This window comes from Lathyrus oleraceus, chromosome 6 (assembly GCF_024323335.1).
Source record: "Lathyrus oleraceus cultivar Zhongwan6 chromosome 6, CAAS_Psat_ZW6_1.0, whole genome shotgun sequence".
NCBI lineage: Eukaryota > Viridiplantae > Streptophyta > Magnoliopsida > Fabales > Fabaceae > Lathyrus > Lathyrus oleraceus.
Window position 1 is genome coordinate 34,658,141 of NC_066584.1, and position 23,878 is coordinate 34,682,018.

At 33.5% G+C, this 23,878-nt stretch overlaps 1 protein-coding gene across 1 annotated transcript; it reads right to left on the reverse strand.

Moving 5' to 3' along the window:
• Window positions 1-17,931: 17,931 nt before the first annotated feature.
• LOC127093563 (two-on-two hemoglobin-3) lies at window positions 17,932-20,674 on the reverse strand. Its single transcript, XM_051032513.1, has 4 exons — window positions 20,314-20,674; window positions 20,093-20,223; window positions 18,247-18,391; window positions 17,932-18,161 (listed from the first exon to the last, which is right to left on the reverse strand). Exons 1-4 carry the CDS (start codon window positions 20,448-20,450, stop codon window positions 18,068-18,070), a joined length of 507 nt encoding a protein of 168 aa, XP_050888470.1. The 5' UTR covers window positions 20,451-20,674; the 3' UTR covers window positions 17,932-18,067.
• Window positions 20,675-23,878: the final 3,204 nt, after the last annotated feature.

Genomic DNA, 23,878 nt, shown 5'->3' on the forward strand with positions numbered 1-23,878 from the left:
AAAGGTTGTTCTTAGTGATTGTGAAGGGAACTAGGATACATTCTTGTGTTCTTTATTTTTCTGCACTTTATCGCTTTCCAAACTCATCACCAAACCGGAAAAATCAGAACAAACTTGTCTCTAAACCAGAATTCTTATTTGGTCCTAATTCACCCCCCCCCCCCCCCCTCTTAGACGCACTCCAAACTTACAATTGGTATAAGAGCAGTTTATAGGTAACCTTCTCCTAAAAGATCCATGGCTTCCATAAACGGTGGTAGCAATAACAAGCCCACACTTTTTTGTGGAGAATATTTCGTTTTTTGGAAAATACGAATGAAGACACATCTAGAGTCTCAAGGAAAAGATGTTTGGAAAGTTGTCCTAGAAGGTCCTTTCGTTCCTACTTCGGTTGTTAATGGCGTTGGCACTCCTAAGCCCGAAGCATCATGGAATGAAGATGATGAGAAAAGGATTCTTTATGACAAGAAAGCAATCAATCTTCTTCAAGGTGCTCTTGGCATGTATGAGTTCTTCTGCATTTCAACATGTACAACGACAAAAGAAATTTGGGATACTTTGGTCAAAACACATGAAGGAACCGCAGAAGTTAAAAGATCAAGATTGAATACATTAAGTCAAGAATACAAATTATTCTAAATGCAGCCGGAGAATCAATTTTCAACTTGCAGAAACGATTTGTGCATTTGACGAACCACTTGTAAACACTCGGTAAGACTTTAAATAATTATGAACTTAATCTTAAAGTACTCAGATCTTTAACCAAGGAATGATAACCGAAAGTGACACTGATATCCAAAAAGAAAAATCTATCAACGATGATGTCCGCAACATTGTTTGGGAAACTTCAAGAATATGAGATGGAACTTGGTAGACTTGAAAAGCATGAGAATCTAGACAAGAAATCCAAAAGCATTGCCGTAAAAGTTAATTCCAAAGAAGTTGAAAAATAAGCCAACCTGGAGGAAAACGAGAACTTCATACTTCTTATAAAAAGGTTAGGTAAATATTTTGGTACTAACGAAAATCCTAACTTTGCAAGAAAGAAGAAATATTTTAACAAGAAGGAAGCATCTACGTCTACTCAAAATATCACTTTCTATGAATGTGGAAACAAGGACATATAAAGACGGATTATCCAAAACTCTCAAAGAAAAGTAATTTCAACAAAAGAAATGATTCAAAATCTAAAAGAGTCTATATTGCATGGGAAGATAATGAAGTGAGTTCATCTTCCGATTCTGAAAGTGAAGAATGTGTTAATCTTGCATTGATGGCTTCACACTATTCTGATGGTGAAGAAGAAGAGGTTAGTAATGAAACATCTTCTCATAATGATACTCAAGGTGTTCTTAATGAACTTCTTAATGAATGTAAGATTTTGTATAAAACGGTGTCAACTTAAAAGAAACAAATATTATCTCTTGAATAAAATATTGACGCCATGGAAAATAATTTTGAAATGGAAAAACAAAACTTTATTGAAAAGGAAAAACAATTTTTTTTTTAGAAGCATGCCTTCACACCAACGCCCTTTGAGAAGCATGCCTTCACACGAACGCTCTTTGAAGAGTCATATTTTTTGAGATGCGACAAAAAATTTTTGAGGAAAAAATTAGTTTAAGTACTTTTCCTCCAACTAATTCCAATTTGTCATCGTCGATGTGGGTTGGTCTAGATATCACTTATTTGATTTGTCAATCAGGGAGTGTGGAAACCGTAACACCCTAAACCCAAAATGCTTATTTAATAAAAAGCGGAATAATTTTCTCATAAACTGTGTTACATTTTTTCAACATAAAACATCTTACTCAAAAACTATCATATAGCAACTGAATTCAAAAAAATCAATTAACTTCAACTTTAACTGTCTCAATATATAAATCACTTTATTTAAATAAAAGAGGTTCAATTAAACAACTAGTAGAAAACAATTAGTAAAGGTAACCCATCTCAGTGTTACACTATTAGAGCGACACACTAAACTTAAATAAACTCAAAAGCGATGAACCATGAAAAATGTCACTACGCCATCCTCCAACTCAAGTGCAACTAAGGCTCCTCTACCTAAGTATCTATACCACTGGGGTAAAAAACAACACATAAACAAATAGGGAGTGAGAATACATTCATAAATGTTAATGGGGGCATAAAACAATAAAAATAGTCCACTCAATCATCAAACATATAATCATCTACAACAATCATCATTCATCAATGCAGATATGTATGCAATGCAATCATCACCTCTACTCCAATGCATGTAGTACCATGCTTTAGATATCATAGTTATGTTACTGATTTATCCATCCACCGATGGTTCCTCTCTGAACTTGGTTCCTCTCTAATTTTGGTTCCTCTCTGAACCAAAACTCATCCTATGTCCTCACATCATAATCTAGAACTCGTCATTGGACCGAAGTCCCAGACTCGTCATTGGTCCCCACTTATGATCCAGAAACCTGTCACTGGACTGGAGTTTCTCACCATCAGACTCGTCACTGGTCCCATCTTCTGAACCAGCAACTCGTCTTTGGATCGAAGTTTGTACACCTATATCTGATATACATGATCCATGAATGAAATAGACAAATACAAATACAATGCTCATCTCAACCTATAACTCCAATACTCGTCTCAAGTTCCTCTCTGAACCTAAGACTCTTCATCGGACCGAAGTCCTAGACTCTTCACTAATCCCCTCTTTGAACTAGTAACTCGTCACTGGACCGAAGTTTATACATCGTCAATACAAGGCCACAACGAATGGCCCATCTCTTAACCAAACACCTTGACATAATACAACATAGTATATAAACATCATCAATATAAGGCCACAATAGTGGTTCCTCTCTGAACCATACATCTTAACATAACTCAACAATGATATATATAATTACAACTCAATAGAATATATATAATTATATAATTAATCAATAATATTCACCAAAAGGGTTTAAAATAACACCACACAACCCTAAGCATTCTACAGGGTCAACTCGTAACTCAACAAAGTTCACAACTAACTCCTTCACTTTTTATTCAAGGATTACGAGTCACAAGGCGTATTCTAACCTTAAATCAATTACTCATCAACTCGACTATGAACATGTCATATAACTCAGAAACTCAACCCTCTTGACACACACAACACTCCAAACACATCAATGTAACTCAATAATTTACTCATATCTCTAAACATATCAAATGACTCAGAACTTAAACCCTTTTATTCAACTCGACTCTAAAAATATCAAATACCTTAAACTCAACTCTAAGAATGTCAAATACTCCAAACTCAACTCTAAACATTTCAGACTAAACTCTAAAAATATCAAATTTCTTAAACTCAACTCTAATAATGTCAAATTCTCCAAACTAAACTCTAAAAATATCAAATAACTCAAATGCAAGTTATTTATAAATATTTTCAAATTCTTTAAATTGCTAAAGGGTTTCTCAAAACTCTGAACTTAACTCTAGAATTGTCTCGTTTGACAATAGCATCAAATATTATAAACTTACGATAAAATCATGAAACTCTCCAGTTTAAATTTTTTTTAAATCCTCTTCCAAATGCAATTGATTGCATCTCGATCGGAGTTACAAAACTCCAGTTTTATTCGTTTCAGTTCAGTCATATCACAATATTTCCTACATAAACTCTAAAAGAGAATGTATTACTTCAAAATAGTACCAAAAATTATAGACTTATGATAAAATTATGAAACTCTACATTTTGAAATGTCATTAAACCCTATTTCTTATGCAATTTACCGCATCCCAAACGGACTTACGAAATTCAAGTTACGCGTGAAACAAGATGACCAACACATGAATGAAATTTAACTATGTTTTGGTATAAAAACTAGACAAATGATATTGTTGTAGTGCTCCTAGACCCAATTTCTCCATTTCAATAGATATATTATCGTGTTAGCTTTCTAATGCAACTGACGACACCTCAAACGAAATTATGAAACTCAAATTACGCATGAAACAATGCGATCAATCTCCTTCTATATCTACCTGTGATTTTTTGCATTTTCTCTCTCTCTATTTACCATATCTAAAACTGACCTATTTGAGTTTTCACCGTCCCAAAAACATACAGATAAACACAGTCATTGAAAGAGTACAAAAATTAGGATTGACAACAACATATTTTATCAACCAGATCTCGCCTTAACATAACACATCAACATAATATACTCTCGTCTTATCACAAGGCATCGACATAATATACTCTCGCATTTATTATATAATTTCTACCCAGAATATTCATATTGTCAGATGGTGAGATATGACTCATTATATGATCTAATAGTCTTTACTTTGTGCTCAGCTCTAGTGTTTTCCAGTGTGGGTTCATGCCTACTCACAAGGTTATTGAACCTTCTTCCCGATGATATATTCCAGGTGGCTTTGACCTAACGTCACTCCTGTTACCATTTTCTCTACCTTTTAGGTTAATATGGTCTTTCTCTCGTGGGACCGAGACCGGTCCGATATAATGTGCAATCTACACCCATGGTTAAGTGGGCTAATTGACTCATTTCACCTCTAATCCACTTCTGATAAAAAAATAAATGAGGCCTCCAAATCGTTTGTGATTGTCCTAATACATATATTAAATACATAAATTTTGAGGATTACATATTTAATATTTGAATTAACTCAAGACATTGTTAAAATTGGACATTATCTTTTAAAAACACAAATTGTACGATGCCATCTATTTAGAAACGGTTATATGTTTTCCTTGAAGTACATAAATCAAGGTTTCTTGTCATAATAAAATACTTATCACTCAAAGTTACATTTGAATTCTTCATTAAGTTACTATATTAATAAGATCTAATTGCAATAGACATGCGTATATTTTGATTTCTTTCTCCATGAAAACGACTTAGATTTGCAACAACTATTTGATTTTAATGGTGAAGTAGTTGAAATGCAGTCGTCACTATAAGAAGCAAAGAAGAGCCCTAAATCTAAAATTGCTAAAAAGTCATGCTCGTTGTGCTACTTGTCTAACACTTCAAAATATTTATAAATACAAATACTATAGGGCTGAAAAAGTTACAGCTAGGTGACAAAAATAAGGTAAGGTTGATGTTGGCTATGATCATTTTCATTTCCACATAGGATACATTCAAAAGATGGTTTCTTGCAGCATAAAGATTATTTTAACATGTAAAGTGAATTATGCGATTTAAATTTTTCTCAATTTTTAAAAATAAACAAAATAATTTTTGTTGGAGTAAAGATAAGAGGATTTTTTTAAAATAAAGAAAACATTATTTTGTCTCCATATATTTTTTCATAAACAAAATGGTAATTATAATTTAAAAAATCACATACACAAATACTAAAATTCGAATATTGATTATGACATTCAATTTAACCATGTCAATTAAATTAGAATTTATAAATTATTTTATTTGCGTTTTTCTCTCTCCAAATGTTCATTTTTATTTTATTTATAAAATATCTGAAATATTATATCATTTTAAAAATAAATTATTTTAATCTTTTCTCTTATAACATATGCATCCCGACTCCTACCGGGAGAAAATAACTCAATTTAATTTATATTATTTTATATTTTCATATTAATTAAACAATTCTCTTTATATATATATATATATATATATATATATATATATATATATATATATATATATATATATATATATATATATATATATATATATATATATATATATATATATATATATATATATATATATATATATATATATATATATATATATATATATATATATAAAACTCATAAAAAATTAAATTGGATCCCACAAATCCAACTATAAATATATCCCAAACTTTTATTTTATATTAGTATATACAAATTTATTATTTAAATATATCAAAACATATCCATAATAAGAAACGTATTTCATTAGGAATAGAATTCTTTATTCTTTTTGTAGAAGGTTTCGAAGGAGTTGCAATCCATTTGAATTTATATTTTAATAATTTTTATGTATTTTTAAATTTGAATTTTTCATGTTCGTCATATACATTTGAAATGATGTTATTCTCATAGTTCTGTTTTTCTTTGTAGCCATGACTTATTTGTAGCGTCCAATAAACTTACTAATAGAGGAATTAATTTTTTTGTTACATCGACCTTTTAGTGACATCGATTTTATCTCTTGAAATTTCTTATTGTGATGCTTGTTATAAAGTTCGAAAATCCTCTATAAAAAAACTATCTCCTTTTTTATACACCCCTAACAACTTATTTGTTAAGAATGTTAAGTCATAATTGAATGAGAAATTCATATTCTTTTGTTGAAATCTTATTTTTGATGTATTCACTATCCATGTAATTCTGAATTTTTAGCCCTGGTTAATAGTTTTCAAGTCACGTTGATTGCAAAATTGTGGTGTTTTAGGCTCATTTAGTAGCACACCATTACTACTCATTCGAATCACATGAGGCATCATGGAACTAGTTGATTAAAATGAAAATTGTTGATATTAATATAGGTAATGATATATGATATAAGTAATTTTCAAAATATAAATTATTTTATAAATTTGGGATAGAACCATGATTTTAAAATTTTGAGTTATGACATATATTTGATTTATTGGATGCATTTTCAATGCGTGAGTTATTTTATTATTCTGAAATATATGGAGGATACTATTTTAAACAAGATTGTACCAAAAATTATATGATCGTTAGGGTTCAATGGCGAATGAAATGTGTAGAGTTAAAAAGAAAAAATAAATAAATAATAGAAAGAATGGTAAAATAATGTGTAGATCAAATAATGTGTAGAACAAAATAGCATTTATAACAAAGATAATAAGAACATGTAAAATTGTAGTTGTTAGGAAAAAATGATTATTGTACACGGTTACAAAATTGTAACCTTATTGTATTTATTTTTTGTGTTGAATAATTTGTTGTACCATTTTCCTCTTTTTTATTGACGTTTGTTGTTCTTTTACGTTTTTTGTTTGAATTACTATATGTGTTATTAGTTTTTTTTTATAGAGAGTAGAAATAATAAACGAGAGAAAATTATAGAAAAGTAATGTATAAATATTAGTGATAATATATATTGAATACAAGAGATTCTATTTATATATATGAGAGATAAAAATGAAATAACATACTCTTAACTATTATTAACAAATATCAATTTTAATATTTCTAGTAAGTTAAAACGTGTTTACTACATTTTAAAAAAATAAGACCATTCTTACGCTCTGAGGAAAATTTAGAGGGAGTAACCAATTAGATTGAAGGGGTCAAAATTCACAATCTGCTCCACAATGAACTTCCTATCCTCCTTATTGATTTCTATGGTTTTGGATTAGATGCGCGGACTTTTACTAGAATCAACATTCACTATGACATCATTATAAAAGGGATTTTAGAGTTTCTTTTGAAATTGGTAGTTTTCAGAGGAAGTTTGAGAACGAAAGTGAGGGGAGTGAGAATGTGAGGAATGTGTGTGTCTAATATAAGTATAGTGTTTTGAGTGAAAAAAATATCTGATCAAAACAAAACTTAAAGATAAGGAGGCGGGATGCACAATATCTAAGACAGATCATCATAATCTAAAGGGTTTTTACCCAACAGATACAATCCACGTGACAGTAGGCGTTTCAGATTCATGACACGTAAGTGGACAGGTGCCAGAGACAGTTGGAAATTTTTCCCACTTGTGTATGAATTAGAGGCAAATAATCTTATTATAGGTTTCAGAGGCTGAGATGCTTCAGAGACTACTACTCACTAGAAGCTAGTTCAGAACTTCTGATCATAGTAGCTTATGAACATCATCAGACTTTGTTTCTCCAATAAGATGTAAGCACAAACTTTAAAAGATTTTTAAGATGTTTGACTCTGATATAGAATAAGATTCTTTCCGACTCAGATAGAAGTAGTATTAAAACAGTGAAGTGTAATTCTACTTTCATAAATATGAAGTTCTACTAACTGATATTAGAATATCAGGATTAGAAACTGTTGAATAAAAAGAAAGAGATAGTCATACCTTTCTTTGTGCAGCTTCTGATCTATTATTGAGATTCTTCTTGAGGAACTACATTGTTCCAACAATGCTCTTTTGATAACCATCATGAGTCCCTTTTTGAGACCATTTCAACTAGATGAACTTTAGAGGTTGGTTAAGCATCTGAAGCACCACCTCCTGATAAATTAGCTTCAGTCCTTCCAATACTAGTGATCTCTCCTTGCTGATTTTTTCTAGATTCCACATTTTCTTCCTCCTTCTGAGTTGGAATTTGGAACATAGGCTTTTATGTTGTTATAAGTTGTAAGCAGCCATTGTCTTAGAACCAAAGTTGTTACTTTGTTCGTTCCTTTCAGCATATTTGCAGCAAAAATAATCTCACTCTTTGGTACCCATACTCTTATGGGTCCTTTGAGGTTAGTTTTATTGGGCTTCCTTTTATTTGAGCATTTTCTTTGTAATAAAGTTTTGGATTATTCAAGACTTTAGATTTAAATGTTTGTTGTCTTGAATGAATGTTATCCTTAGGTTATGGACCTTTCAGAACCTTGTAACTAGATATCTTAGGTTTTATCTTCTTCAAAACCATTGACTTTGAGGTCTCGGGTTCTGATTCTTTTAGGACCTTTGACTTAAGAATCACTAGTTCTGATTTCTTTAGAACTTTTGACCTTGAGATCTCAAGTTCTGATGTCTTCATAACCTCTAACTCTATAACTATAGGCTCTTATTGGTTTGAAACCTTAACATTAGCAGCATGCACAAGCTGAGAGTACAACCCTTTTTAGCAGAGGTTGAAGAAGAAGGATTTGATGGTTTAACTAAGGTTTCATCCCTTGGATTAAAAGATTTTTTATAATAACCAAGAACTTCTCCTTTTCTCTTACTAACTCCATAGATAACGGAAGCAATTTTAGTTCTTTTAAAGCCAATGATGATAAACAGTTGAAGAGTCATTTCATGCTCACTCAAGGGTTTATCACACACTTTATTTACTTGAGTCATATGATCTCTTTCAAGAGATTCGGTTTTATTTTGATATGATTTTAGTTAATCTTTTAAAAGATCATATTTCTTTTTCAATATACTCAAGTGTTTGGCTTTTTGCTGACATATGTCCATAAGATCTTGACAAAAAGTAATTAGATCAGATCTAGAAATTTTGAGAATACCTCATTTGCATCCTCTAAATCTGAGTTAGAATCAGTTTTTGATTCTGAGTCTGAGAATGTTAAAGCCACCAAACCTAGATTGACTTCTTCTTTATTCTCATAAATTTCTTCTTCATTATCAAGTTCATACCATGTTGCCATGAGACTTTTCTTGAACTTGCTTCTGGAGTTGTTCTTTTGGAAGCTTTCCTTTTTAGCTTTCTCCTTCTGAAGCTATGGACAATCAGCAATGAAATGATCAGGCTTCTGACAGTCGAAGCACCCTTTCTGACAAGTCTTTTTAACTCTAGAGCCTGTTCCTTTGAGGACAAATTTACTGCCAAAGAACCTCATGTTTTTGTTAGCCAGATGTTGAAACCTCTTGATGATAAATTCCATTTCTTCATCATCAGCGTCACCATCAAAAGCTTCTTCTGATTTCCATACTTTTGAGGATCTGACAACTTTATCACAAATTTCTCTACTACTGACTTCAAGACCAATGATTTATATTTCTTTACAGGATCATCTCCATTCAGCTCCATCTCATGGCTTTGGAGATTGATAATAATACTTTCAAGACTTAATGTGTTTAAGTCTTTAGACTTCTGGATTGATGTTACCTTGGGTATGTATCAGACAGGAAGACTCCTAAGAATCTTCTTAACATGATCAGAGGTAGTATAGCTCTTGTTCAAAACCTGAAGTCTAGATACAAGAATTTGAAACCTAGAAAACATGGTTTCAATATCTTCATCTTCCTACATTATGAACAACTCATACTGTTGAACCAAAAGGTTAGCCTTAGCTTCCTGAACTTGTTAATTTACTTCATAAGTAGTACATAGGGACTTAAAGATGGTATGAGCATTAGATTTACCAATGATTTTGATATAATCAGAATAAGGTAGAGCATCAACCAAGATGCCTTTAACTCTATGGTGTTTTATGTAAATCTTTTTATGCCCAGGTGTGATAGATTTTCTGACAGACACCATTACGACACCATTGACTTGGATATTAATACCATCTTCAAAAATGTCCCACAACTATTCATCAATACCTATTATTTGAGTATACATTTCGCTTTTACACCATTCAAACTCAGTAGAATCTGCACTGAATGTTGGAGGTTTAGCAACATAATTGTTTCTTTTAGATGTACTATAGTCATGATTAACAACACCAAAAGGAATGGGTTGTTGACTAGGACCACCATCTCCATAATGATATGACTCGGGCTCTGATACCAACTAAAGGTTAGAAAAACACAAGAAGGGGTTGAATTGTGTTGGCTTTTTCTTCTTTAAGCTTTTCCTACTTCTGGTTCTTATGACTTTCAAGCAAATTTTGAACCCTTAGTTTAAAGTCTGACTCAGAAAGATTTGAATAGCTTATGTAAGTCCTTATCAGATTCTGAACCAAAATCAGACTTAGAGGATCAGAGTTGATAGCAACAGAATATTTAAGTACATAAGCAAGTAAAGTAAAGCAAGAGACACAAACAGTTATCATGTTTCCTCTCACAATTTGAGACTAGTTTAGTCCCCTTGTACTTCCAAGGGATTTCCACTATAACCAAACTACTTACAAATTCTCAAGCATATAAGCAAGAGACTACTTTACTTACACACATAAGTATAAGATTTCCTTGCTCAAACACACAAGTCTGATACTTCCTTACTCGAGCACACAAGCTCAAGACTTCCTTGCTCAAACACACAAGTTTGAGACTTCCTTGCTCTAACACACAAGCTAAAGACTTTAAATGCTCAAACACTAAAGCAAGAAACTTCTGACTCTATAATAAAATGGTGTAACAACTACACTTGATATACAATCATAGGTGTATATAGAATAGAACTTATAAAGACTTTGAGACTTATGAACTTCGAAAATATACACACAGTTAAGATGTTCTAAGTCTTGTAAATTTGACAAAGTATCTTCTCTTTGAATGTCAATGTTCAGAGTCTGTAGTAGTGTGTTATATTAAAGCTTATTAGTCTTCTTCTTTAGTCCATATGCTCCTTATATAGAAAGGGATAAAAAAGACATTGAAGACTTTCACTAAAAGGTTGGTTAACCTTTGTACTTGATTAGACACATCAAGCAAACACCTTTCTACAAGAGGAATAATTTGTTGAAGTTCAGACAACCAAGATAGAGATTTTTTCTTAAGTCTTCACGTGATCAAAAAGGTTTCTAAGTCTATCAGAGTTGCCTCAATTGAAGAGTTTATGCTTCAAAGGTTGACTTTCACTCTTTAGAGGCTGGTCAGTTTAGATTTTGCATTCTTGGCTTCTAAAGCTTCAGAGTATGGATCACCAAAGACTGACTTTTTTTATAGTTGACTTCTTTAGAGTCTGGATCACCACTAAAGCCAGAGTCTTCAGAAGTGATCTTCAGATTCATATTCTTCAAGCATCTTTTCACCTATTCTTAATGATTATATTCCTGCAAGCTTGAACATATGTTAGAATACCTAATTGTTCTTTAAATACTTTGTTATCATCAAAACCCAAAGGATGTGGTATTAACCAATTTTGTTCCAACATGTCCCTCTCCCATTCAAGTGGAGAAACGAAAAAACCAAGATCATGGGCAGAAACCCACTTATACGCCATACTGATAATTAAAGGCATCCAGTGATTAATCGTCAAACAAACCTATTTGAAAATAATTTTATTTTGAAAATTTGAAATAGTTCAGACCACAAAATGCTAGATTGAAAATAGGCCTACATATCCTAACTTCATATCCCCTAAACTCAAAAACAACTAAAACTCGCCTTAACAAAGGCCCTGGCCACCCCAACCACTTAAATACCTTGTATAAAATAGCATAAGATACCTCGAACAACACAAAGAGATGGTTAACCGACTTCACATGTCCAACACACACATCGCACCCTACTTCACCACCACTCGACACAATCTAACGCCTAAGAAGACTTTGTATAGTCGACAACCTAGAAGGAGCTCAACTCTTCCAAAACTTAAAAAAATCCCTAAAGCACCACATCATGCCTATTCTCTGGCTGACCGGCTAGGGAACCAATTTAATCATACAAACCTTTCACCAAAAATCCACCTACCGAGTCTAGTTTCCAAACCCAAACATCCTTCTGACCAACCTCCCTAACCCAACTAGGAGACCAAGTAACGACTCCAAAAGTTCTTCCTCCCAAATCCAGAGAGGACACCTCCACCTAAACCTTCAGACCTAAACATCCCCCCTCATAGACTCCCAATGAGCTCACCATTTAGGTTTTATGCTCAAAGATGGGAAATAAGTGCTCAATAGAGACACGCAAAGGGGTTGTTCCAACCCAAACATCATGCAAAAACTTGATCATCTAGCCATCCCTGAGCCTCTTAACACAAGAAGAGACAAATCAATAAGACTTCATATCAGGTAAAGACCCGAGAAACGAGACCCCTATCCACCACTAACACGCCCTCCTAAGAACCTATACCCTACACCCGCATCGACAAATAAAACCATTGTGAACCATACCTTGTTGATAAAATATCTCTCCACAATGAAGGCACATTCAAAAGAATCCTCGATCTCCACTTAATTAACAGAACGAGGTTAACTTGCCTAAGATCCATGACACCTAAAACGCCAACCTTTTTGGCCTTACAAATCCACCCACTTCAACCTGTAAACCTTATCACCCCCTTTGGAATCCCCCATAGAAAACACCTCTTCAAACCAACCAACTTCTACCAGACTGAAACTTGACATTTTCATAAAAGACAAAAAGAACAAAGGAATAGAGTTCAATGTCGTATTTAGCAGAACCACCTCCCTCTAAGACTCATAAATATATTCCTCCAGGAAGTTAACCTCTTAGATACTAAATGAACTAAATTATCCAATTCCATTTCTCCCTCAAGTTTGCACCCATTGGAATCCCTAACTACTTAAAGGGAAGAGCACACACCTTACAATGCAAAAACTTCTTAGCCAAATCCAAAAAAGGCATGTCCATATTAACTCCATACAGAAAACTCTCAATGAATTTCACTTTATGGCCACAAGAAAGTTCAAAAATTATGAGAACCACATTAATAATCAAAAGGTTATCACCGACAGGACCCCCGCGGCCATCTTACCATCGACATATTGTAGATGAGACAATTTTAACCCTTCACTCCCTACGTAAAACCCTTAAAAGATACCAACAAAAACCGTTCTTTTCAAGGATGAGCTAAGGCCTTCAACAATCAAAATAAAAAGGAAGGAATCCAATGGGTCTCCTTGCTTCAAATCCTTTTAGATACGAATCTCCTTTGTTGGGAACTCATTCACCAACACAGAAAGACTCCAAAAAAAGACACAAACTTTAATCCAAGCCATCCACCTACCATCAAAACAAAATCTCATCGGCAAGTATTCTAAGAAAGACCATGTAACTGAGTCATAAGTCTTCTCAAAATCTACCTTGAACACAAAAACACTCTCTTTTAGACCTCTTAGCAAGATATAAAACATCTATCAGAGTGATCACGCCATTCATCAATTGCCTTTCCTTAACAAAGGTTGACTGCTCTGAAGAATAACTCATACCATCCTAGAAGCAAACACCTTAGCCATCAATTTATACAAAGAACCAAGAAGAGAGATAAGCTTAAAATATCCCAAACCTAAGGGATAATCAACCTTAGGATAAGAGCAACGAAAAAATATGCCAGACTCTTCGATAAAACAATGCTAGGAAAAAACTGGTCAAACATCTCCGATTTAATAAGCCCTCAAATATTCTTATATAAGGAAAAATTAAATCCATCAAGGCTGGGACTCCTAGACCCATCTATCTGAGATACCAGTTCCTTCAATTCTTCTAGAGTAAACCTAGCAGAAAGGGACCCCGCCTCGATCGACAAAAGACAATGAAGGATGACCCCATCATTGGTAGGCCTAGAACCCATAGGATATACGAAGTTTTTTTTAAATACCCTAGAAACATATTCTAAAACCTTTGGCACCTTATCCACCCACCATTCCTCAACATTAAGAGCAATCCGACTAATTTTACGACTTTTCTGCTTGACACAAGCATGGAAACATCTAGTATTCACATCCTACTTCTTAAGCCACAAGACTATAGATCTTTGAAACATATGGGAATCACAATACCAAATAATCTCCCACAATTTTTGACAAAATAACGATCTACCCTCTAACTCCTCTTGAGTAAGATCCACTAACTCCACCCTCAAATCTAAACTCTCAAGCTTACTCAAATAAGACTTAACCCTAAAATCAAGATTATCGAACACCTCCATATTCCAAACCTAGAGATAAATTTAGAGATTTCAACTTATCCCTAAGGAAGCATGCCATCTATCGATGACAAACTTTTACCACCCACGAATCACGAACCACCGAGTTAAAACTCGGAGCACCAGACCATAAGTTGTTAAACTGAAAAGCTTAGGTCCCCAAAGTTGCGAGGGATACTTGACCATAATTGAATAGTTATATGAAACACCACGTGTCAAGGTCCAAAGGCTCCCCTAACCTCAATCCCCCTCCCACCCCGCAGACAAAAGCACATGAACAAAAATACTCATAGAAACCCCATTAGAGTGATATCATGTAAATTTCCTACTTAACCTGGGTAAGTCCTCCAAGTTCATCGCCTCGATGAAAACTATAAATTCAGGGGACTCCATGAAAGGTTGAACCTGAGTCCCCACGCCCACTCCTTTTCTCTCAGCAAGACAAATAACTGCATTAAAATCTCCTAAGACACACCAAGTGTCACCAAGAAACCACTCGCGCACCCTCACCAAATGGACCCATGTCACTCTTTTATCCATCAAAGAAAACTTGGCATAAATATTTACAACAAAAAATGGACGAGCATTCACCCCTACTAAATATTTATCCTCTAGAGAATGATAAGATCACATTTCCCTTTGCACTATACCAACTAGATAACAACGCCCTACTAGAGCCCACTACATCAAAAAAACTCAAACCACAAATTGGATTATCCCCACAGAGAACTATACAAGAGCTCATCCACTTCCCTAATCTTAACCTCTTGAAGAGCAACAAAATTCATATTAATATCCTTAACCAACTCGCGCGCTTTTGTCTATTTGGCACTAAACCCCATCCCTCTAAGATTAAAAGAACCAATAATATTGCAACCCTTTAGCCTCCCTGACCCTCTTAGCCAAAGCATTTCTCTCTTCTAACTAAACCAACTTCCTAAGTTCAAAATGATCCTTCTTATTACAAGAGAAGTCAACTTTTTAGATATAACCAAGACCTGAATGACATTTTGTAGACATGAGTTAGACCACTCAGGGTCTCTAACAGTATGAGATAAAATACTAGACTAAATCACTAAATGAGATAGAATAAATTATGATTGAGTGTGGCCCACTTCTATCGGGTTTCTAGTACCAGTAAATGGATCACTAAAGACACAACATCATTAGGCAGAAAACATTTAAGAGATAGTTGGATATGATTATCTGAACCCATCTTGTGAATTGCATGAAGCATCATAACCTTCCTTCCCACATCAATAACTTGAAGGAGTCCTTTGCCCAATCTTTAGAATATATCTTCATTAAAGTTGAGGCCACCTGAGGAAGTCTTAAATTTCTCTGCAGAAATCTCTTCAACCAAGGAAGTCTAAAGATAAAGCTCTAAAGAAGGGTCGACACTCAAAATATGAGAACCGAGAGACTAAACCACCTGGCCAATACGGGACAACCAACTCAGTCATATCCCCATCTAGGTAAAAAAAACGCCTACTCAATTTCCATATGACCAAAGGAGACAAAGGAACCAAAGATCCACTTAACCGACTTGAATCTCCAACAAGAATAGTAGACAATCCAACACAGGGCTCTTCCTCCTCAAAAGTATTAGGAACAATAGTCCCAAGTTAATTGATGAAGTTAAATCAGTGCTAAGACAATGCTTGTTTTATGATATAGGGTGATCCTCTAAGTCGTGTAGATGTTTGTAACATTAGTAATAGTATTAAAACACTTATTTAACATTATAAACAGTGAGCAATATCCATCAACATATCATTATTGTTGTATTTACGAGAATGTCATGTGATCTAACATAACATTTTTGCGATAATGAGAATATATATAATTGCATGTTTGTCCTTATATCTATATTAAACACAATGCATAATATGTGTTATATTTTTATAGTCCAATAATATATTTTTTGATATTGGAGTATACTTAATAACAACAAATAGTCTCAATATCCTATATTGACTTGTTTCATTAAGTTTTTATATTTTACTGTCATACTCGATCAAGGAGTATATTATTCTACAAGACCTGTGAAACACCTAGTTAACCTACTTTATAAACTTATTATTATAAACAATGTTTGACAATATTAAAGTTATCAATTCTTTAATTAGAGACGATAGGGATTTCATGTGAAAGTGTGACATACACCATCATATAACACATTAACATATTATGTAGTATTATCATAATAAGACAATCCAATATAAATATTACTTCTAATATTTATAAATATATGGGAACTTAATATCTCATTTCATAAAAAATGAAATATGGTTAACAATAAAGTTTGACTACATGTATTTACAATGAAATTAATAACAAAGTATCTCGCAATGTGTTATAAAACCTCAAGCAATAATCTAACTTTTTTTTTTCAAAAAGTTAATGAGAAAATAAAAAGTTCGAGCGGAAAATAGGAAAGCTCTAGATCTACAAAAAAATGAAGAATTTATCAGTTATATATGCAAAGGAATCAATCAACAAATAACAAATGCATTCAAAAATTTGTTTTTATTATTTTTACATCACGATTCAAATCACCATTAAAATGAATTTAACATGATTCAAATCACGCTCACGCAATATAGAAAAATTAAAACTTTCAAAAGTGATTGAAATCAACATATCATGTGATATGAATTACCAATACTAGAGAGTTTTTCATTTTCAATTTTTGAGTTCATGATTCGAATCACCATCCATAATTTATAATTTGAATCATACATACTATAGATCAATACTAGGTTAAAATATTTTGGATAAAGTTAAAAAATTCATAAATAGAAACTTTTTATTAAAAAAATAATAATAAAATTATTAATTATAAAACTTGTATATAAAAATCTTTTATTAAAAAAAAATCATTAATTATAAATTTTTATTAAATTGACCCAAAAATAATAAAATTATTAATTATAAAACTTGTATATAAAAATCTTTTATTAAAAAAAATCAATAATTATAAACTTGTATTAATTTGACAGCGGTATGGAATATGAAAAATATTATTATAATTAAACGTATATGTTTTAAAAATTTTGATTTGAATCTTTAACATGAGAGAATTGTTGAGAAACACAAGTTAGAAGAAATTTAAATTAAACCTAGTTTCACGTGAATCAAAACAAATCTAAGTCTATAACTATATTTCTTTTATAGCAATAAATATAATGTCTAACCTTGTTTCAAAGAATTTTTCAAAAAAAACTGTGACAAAGCACATGTTGCATTGCAGTCTGATATAGGCTTTTCTTTTCATAAACTGTGGATGGATATTGTTATGAAGATTACAGATTATAGACTTTTTCAGAGTAAAAAATGAGTGAAGTGGGAACACTTTTGAAGGTATTTTCAATTTGTTAGAGTTATAGATAGATAGACAGACATTCAATCTCAACCAAAGCTAGCAACCAGATACAAGTGAATCAGGGAACCACAATGATCGGATAACACAAAGAGACCAGCCCAACATATCGTAATTAAGATATCCAAATTCCATTTTCATTGAAAGTTTTCCGATCTGTGTGTCGAGGATTTTGACAAAAATAAAAATAAACAGGAAATTGATACAAAGCTTCATGTATCATGAATTATCTTTTCCAGCTGCATGTTTGCATGGCATCTGTTGGTTTGGATTCTTTAGCTCATCACCAGCCACCAAAAAGTAAGCAGTGTGCCTGAAAAACAAGAATATTATGGATTGTAAACTTTATCATGAGTAATCGTTTAGCAGGAAATTTCATTTTAAGTCGGAAAATAAACCTGAAGAAGTTCATCATTTTGATCTTTGAGTCATCATCTATATCTGGAGTAGTGTCCAATGCTTGTTGCATGTGATGTAACCACCTCTCTGCGGCTTGATGAGTGACTGGAAATGGTCGATGTCGACCAATTAGGGCAGGGTGTCCTGCCATATATTAAGAAAGAAACCAAGGTTCCATGTTCAAAATTCAATAACTGAGTTGATGGATTGAAGCATTCCAACCAGGATGAGACTAATACACAACCTTTTGCACATATCTCATTCTCATGATCATTTTGTCTTTTGTGTATGACATTCAGTTTCTATTTCATTTTTATTATGAAAAATCTGCTTTCGACTGGGAAAAAAAATATTCAACCATCCCTTTAAAACGGAAGGACAAAAAACATAAGTGCTTAATTGATGGAATTGCAAATGATTATTACAGAAACTTCTTCTCAGTCAAGTAAATAATTCTTCTATCAGTAAATCAGTTAACAGGCTGCTACAACTCACCTAGTGTAGCTTATTCATAAGCGTTTTGGTTACTAACCTTTCTCCAGTAATGGGACATCGAACCATATTTCGAATAACTTTAGAAGCTTCTCAATTAAGATATACTAATGTGTCTTTACTAACAAAAAAAGAAGTTCTATGAGTTATGACTGTTCATATAAAAGCTAAATGAGAGTTTTTTTCAACACAAGAACCATTCCAATCAATATCAAATTTAACTTGAGTATTTTTTAAAACATATTTCCCGTAGTGATTCATGTTTTTGCAGCAGTTTGATTCTTTTATTAAGTATTTGTATAGAAGGTTATCCAAACTCACCCCCTAAAAAGAAAAAAACATTTTATCAGTCAAAAACCCACAGCAGTTTGATGGGGGATCCACTAGTAATTATAGTTATTGGCCAATACTAGGGTGGACAAGTGTCTCATGTGATCTACTATGGACCAATGTTTGAAAATCACTCAAAATGGTACACACCGTTTTAAAAACAGTCCGTGACAAGACAGTTTTGGAAAGTGTTGATAAAATTATTTACTGTTTTTGTAATAAAGAACAAATTGTGGTTAATTCAACTGCGACGATAGTAATCAGCGTCGCAAAACCTGTACAGACCAAAATCGTGAAAGTCTTTACGCGATTGCGGTTGTCACAACACCTACCAAAATCGTGAAAGTCTTTACGCGATTGCGGTCGTCGCAACACCTGTACCAACCGAAATCACAAAAGTTTTTATGCAATTGCAGTCATCGCAACACCTGTACCAATCGAAATCGCAAAAAATTTTACCAAATTTGCGGTCGTCGCAACATTTATATAGACAGAAATTGCGAAATTTGCGTGACCAGAACCATGGCAGTTATTTAAAACCTTGGTAGACATTAGTCCACATTAGACCATTTATCAAAATGGTACACACTAGAATCCAATTTAGTCCTCAAAACTAATGATTTAATGTAATATAAATTTTTACAATTTCATGATCATTTCAAAATTTCTTAAATTCAATAAACAAAATGAGCAATTATGCAATTTCAAAGACTAAATTAGGGAGTCACTTCATCACTATGTAGCACAACACCTCTAAAAAAAGAGGTGTCCCTATCCGTGTTGGTATCCGACACTTGTGATTACATTAAATGTATTCATTTTTCAAATTATTATCAATATCGTCATGACAGTTGGTTGGGGTCACATTCGGGGTGTCCTTCATAGCTTTCTTCAGAAGCATGCAAATTTCAATATAAAAGCAATGAATTCAAACTATGGAAATAACTTTTAACCATTAGAAATATTTTGATTCAGCCTAAAATGCAAAAGTATGATCAAACAGCAAAATAAAATAAAAAATACCTCTTCTTTGAGAGAACAGAGGAGGACCTCCCATTCTTTGCACGAAGAATTCGTACTGATTCTGAATAGCTTCTTCTTTCTTAGAATTGGCAAAAATTGAACGAAACCATTCTTCTTCATCATCATAAACCCTTCCAAAACATATATAAAATAAATGAATAATTGTTTTCGCAGTTATTATTATACATTTACAAAATTGAATAATCGTAGAAAATTGAAACCTGTTGTAGAAATTGGTGGAGAGGTTAATGAAGGTTTGAAGGCCAAGTTTCTGGAAGAGATTGGTCTCGTCGATGGAGAAAGCTTCGTTCGTCGGAACTCCGCTCCATTCAGAAGCTTTCTGTTGTAGACTCTGCATTTTGAAACGACGACAAGTTTTGAATAAAACGGCGATGGAGTATGGAGTGAGAAGAGAGAGGCGTGAGTGAGATTTATAAAGCTCTTGGTGTTCGCGTGGATTGCACGGGATTAGTAGTTAGTTTTTTAATTTATTTTTTAAATTTTATTTGAGTGTGGAAAGGAGACGGAGAATGTGATTCTCTTCGTTGAAAATTGTTTTGAATCGGAGTAAAGACAAAACTGTGGGTGGGTTCTGGTTTCATTTGATCAATGAGGTAATAGTGTCGATATATTTTACACATTTCTCACCCATTGTACTGTAGTGTAACCTATTCATTCCTTAAAAAAAGTGTAGAGTAACTTATTGTCAATTTAGTCATGTTTTCAAGTGGAACGAAAAATATAAAATGTCAAATAAATGAGCTCTTTCGAAGTGGCGACAACGAGAGAGATATGGGTGCAGTTGAGCGGAGAGGACATATATTATTTGCATTCAAACATTCAAATTAGTGAAGTCGGAGAGAAAAAGTTTGAGAGTGAAATAATATCTGAAATGGTGTTTTATTGACTTATATATGGTAGATGGTTAAAACTGTTATGCGGGGAGTTGTCCGGTTAGATTCAATGGCGGATGATGCATTAGTAGCTTGGATCAAGTGTCCGACTTTTGACAAGGTTCTGCCTATTCCTTTGTTCGTTGAACGAATACCACAATATGGGCATAATAATTGGGCCTTCTTCTTAGGCATGTGGTTGATCCTGAACAATTGTCCCCAATTCTTTATTGATATTCAGTGAAGTGAGGATTTACATTATTGGGCCGCCATAGATGTCGTCGTATTCTTCCCGAGCTAGCCTTCAACCCACAGAAGAAGAACTAGAAAATTTGATCAGTGGGAGCAGTTGGCCTCAATAATATTCTCATTAATTATTTATCTTGTAACCGTATTATTTTGTAGGGTGAATTCAACATGTGGTCCTAAGCATGATGATAAAAGCAATTTTTTTAGTGGACTGTAATAATTAAACAAACTGAAGTTCGATCATGTTCTTCGAAAACATGGATACACTTCCCCATGTTACCTGATGGTGATCGTCTGACAGTTGACCAATCAATATAAAGAGAATCAAGGGCAAAGTTTTCCTTCTTCTTGCTTTCGCTTCCTATGAAATTCCAGAGATTCTCGTGTTACCTCCTCTACTTTTAACTCCATTTTCTGATATAAATTTCTGCCAATTGTTGTTCTGACATCATTTGGGACGCTCAGGTGGTTCGACTCAAACGTGTGTATCAATAATCGCTACTCTCTAAAGGTAATGATCGGAATCTCTTTTGTGTTGTACTTATTTAACATTTATCATGGTTCATGTGAGGATAGTTATGGAAGAATCGAGAGGATACGTCACGACTGAAGATCGAAAAAAGTTTGTGGCCTCGACTCTAGGAAAATTGCCAAATGTTTTGCTTCCCCAGATTTGCCCTTGACAACTTTATTTGTCGTAAACGACTTCAAGAAAGAACGAAAGGCTCAAATATACACCTGGGTGCATCCTCACGCTTTTGGTCATGATCCTATAGACATGGAAGTAGAAGTAATATTGTGGTTGAAATCTCAATCTTGTGCTTATAATTATGGTCGTTCATTTTTACGTGTTGATTGTGAGATTGAAATGAAGTTAAATAGTTATCGAATTTCTCAAAATTAAGGGGACTTAGATCTGATGGCAGGGATGAACTAGGAGACGTTGTAAATCATTTTCGTATTCGTCAATAAAGAAGGTCTAGACAATTCTTTTTCTGAGGTGGGTTCCTCTTCGGACTAAGGGGTGATCTCGCCAGAAGGAGATAAAAGGTTGTGTTATAAGTATGAAGCATGTGTCATTCCTATTCATGAATGCTTGTTCTCCAAGATATATTTCAAACTTCCTCTTAACCACTTTGAATTGGATGTTCTTAACCAAATTGGGGTACCTTATTCATAATTGCATCTGGAGAATTAGGCTTACATTAAAGTTTTCTAATACTTGTGTGAATACAAAAAAAAGCATACAAACCTTGACACTCTTTTTACATCTTTTTAACATTAAGCATAGTTTTGCTTATTCGGGATGGGGTTAAGTCTCTCTCTCTCTCTCTCTCTCTCTCTCTCTCTCTCTCTCTCTCTCTCTCTCTCTCTCTCTCTCTCTCTCTTCTCTCTCTCTCTCTCTCTCTCTCTCTCTCTCTCTCTCTCTCTCTCTTAAACAAGGCGAGAGGTGTATATTAACACTATGAAGAATTTTAAATACCTTTATTACCCAGTTACTCCTCTTACACGGTTTTATTATGCTAGTATATGCAATTTTCATCTTGATATGCCTTTGAGATGTTCCAACAGATTCCTAAAATTATGGCATCACAATCACTTTCTGGAGGGGCCCGAGACTTATGTCTACCTTCTTGACGACCAATATCAAAAGGAAACTTATCCGAATATCAATATGGTGGATTTTTAGGATAGCTAAAATTTTGATGATTGTGTCGGGTCCTTTGTGGAAGCGACGAAAAAGAAACAAAAATGATACATAGAGACATGACTGCTAGTGGAGGCCGCCATCAAAGAGGAAAGAGATTGACATATTTGGTGAGAGTGTGGAAGATTTATTTTCCTTTGTCTCGTTGGGCCTAAGAGAGTGTCTTTATTTCTCATTTTCTTTTTGCTTGCAAATTAGATGGGTTGTCATAGAATGATGCTTCAAATGAGAAAAACACCCAAAATTACTCATCCACCCTCCGAGACCGAGGCTTTACCATTTACGAGAGAGATCCATATTTTGGATATTTCTGTTTATCTAACTTATCCTACTCATGTTGCTATGAAATGATATGAGGTGTAAATTCGAAGAGGGTCTCCTAGGAAGTAAGATCCAACAATGCAAGGTCGGCCGAAGATCCTTCCCCAAAAAGACCTCAAAGAATGGAGTCAGAACTAGGAAGTTCGATTAAGTTCAAGGTTGTACTTCAGGAAGAAATGGAATAAATGTTGTAGCAAATGCACAAGGCTTTAACCCTTTTGGCCTTCGAAGTTGAACGAAAAGAAGATGTCTTCGTGTTTGACTGTATTCGGGGGGAAAAGGTGCTAGTAGAGCTCATTATGCCTTAGTTATCAAACTAGACGGGCTTCTTGGAGAGCTCATTAAGGCTGGAAGCCTCTTACGAGAAAACGACGAGGAAGTTTAACCTTTTGAGTATCCTCACTTATTGGCTGAGAAGGCGCACTCACTTATAAAACGAATAAGGGACATATATTATTTGCATTCAAATATTCAAATTAGTGAAGTCGTAGAGAAAAAGTTTGAGAGTGAAATAATATCTGAAATGGTGTTTTATTGACTTATATATGGTAGATGGTTAAAATTGTTATGCGGGGAGTTGTCTGATATAGATTTCAGAGATTCTCGTGTTACCTC